Source organism: Sinocyclocheilus anshuiensis, unplaced genomic scaffold, assembly GCF_001515605.1.
Source record: "Sinocyclocheilus anshuiensis isolate Anshui unplaced genomic scaffold, SAMN03320099.WGS_v1.1 C32521064, whole genome shotgun sequence".
NCBI lineage: Eukaryota > Metazoa > Chordata > Actinopteri > Cypriniformes > Cyprinidae > Sinocyclocheilus > Sinocyclocheilus anshuiensis.
This window is the reverse complement of record NW_015617466.1, coordinates 1-1,071: the sequence shown is the minus strand read 5'-3', so window position 1 is coordinate 1,071 and position 1,071 is coordinate 1. Positions and strand designations below refer to the sequence as shown.

At 39.5% G+C, this 1,071-nt stretch overlaps 1 protein-coding gene across 1 annotated transcript; it reads right to left on the bottom strand.

Moving 5' to 3' along the window:
- Positions 1–5: 5 nt before the first annotated feature.
- Positions 6–578, bottom strand: LOC107682716 (heat shock 70 kDa protein 4-like; the record flags this gene model as incomplete). Its single annotated transcript, XM_016478877.1, has 3 exons — positions 434–578; positions 198–331; positions 6–110 (listed from the first exon to the last, which is right to left on the bottom strand). Coding segments are annotated over exons 1-3 (384 nt in total), but the record flags the coding sequence as incomplete, so codon positions are not given.
- Between the last annotated feature and the right edge of the window lie 493 nt (positions 579–1,071).

Below are 1,071 nucleotides of genomic sequence, written 5' to 3'. Positions count from 1 at the left end.
GACTTCACATCCAGCTTGTACTTCACTGCAAACTCCTCACAAAAATGTCTGACCAGCCGCTCATCAAAGTCTTTTCCTCCCATTTCAGGGTCAAAGGCTGTAGCAAGAATCTGTACGGGTGGAAAAAATGCTCTGTCTATATTTCCACATAACAGTCCAGATCACATTTTGAAGGTATAAATGTCATCGGCACACACCTTAAGCTTGCCTTTATTAAAGGCACACACAGAGACCTGGTAGCCTGAATGGCCAATATCCACAAACACCACTGTCCTTGGCTTTTCTTCAGGAGCGGGAAGATCCTGCTTGTAGATCCCGTATGCCAGAGCCACTGCATGCAAAAACAAACAAACAAACAAACGCACATGTCATTCAAGAGCGGAAAGTGGATGTGTTGCAATTGAAATCCCGTGTTAAACCCTGAACACTTCACCTGCGGTGGTTTCATTCATGAGTCTCAGACAGTTGAGTCCTGCGATCTGAGCCGCATCGATGACGGATCTCCTCTCAGCATCGGTGTAGAAGCAGGGGACCTTGGGATTGAAAACAGCATTCACTTGAGATATCAGAGTATTCATAGTATCTAAGGTGGGTTTCTGTCTCCAATAACTCATTTATGGCTGAGGGAAAAACGACCATACATGGCATGATGCTTACTTTTTTCCTAAGTTGAAAAATTTAGGAGCGCATTTAGCATAGATAAATATAAAATGTGCACACACAGATTTTGCCATACAAGTCAGTGTTTTTTTTCCACCAATGAATAATATCTACAAAACTATAATTGCGATGTTTTATTTCACAATTCTGACCTTTTTTGTCGCAATTGCAATTTACATCTCATAATTCTGACTTTTCTCAGAACTGTGAGATGTAAACTCTCACAATTTGAAGAAAATAGTCTTTTTTTTCCTCTGAATTGGACTCGCTATTGTGAGTTTATATCTCAAAATTCTGAGAATAGTCAGAATTATGAGATGTAAATTGCAATTGCGTCAGAATTGTCAGAAAGTCAGAATTGTTAGATAAAAAGCCACAAATTACCTTACCTTTATTACCTTAAAATCTGGA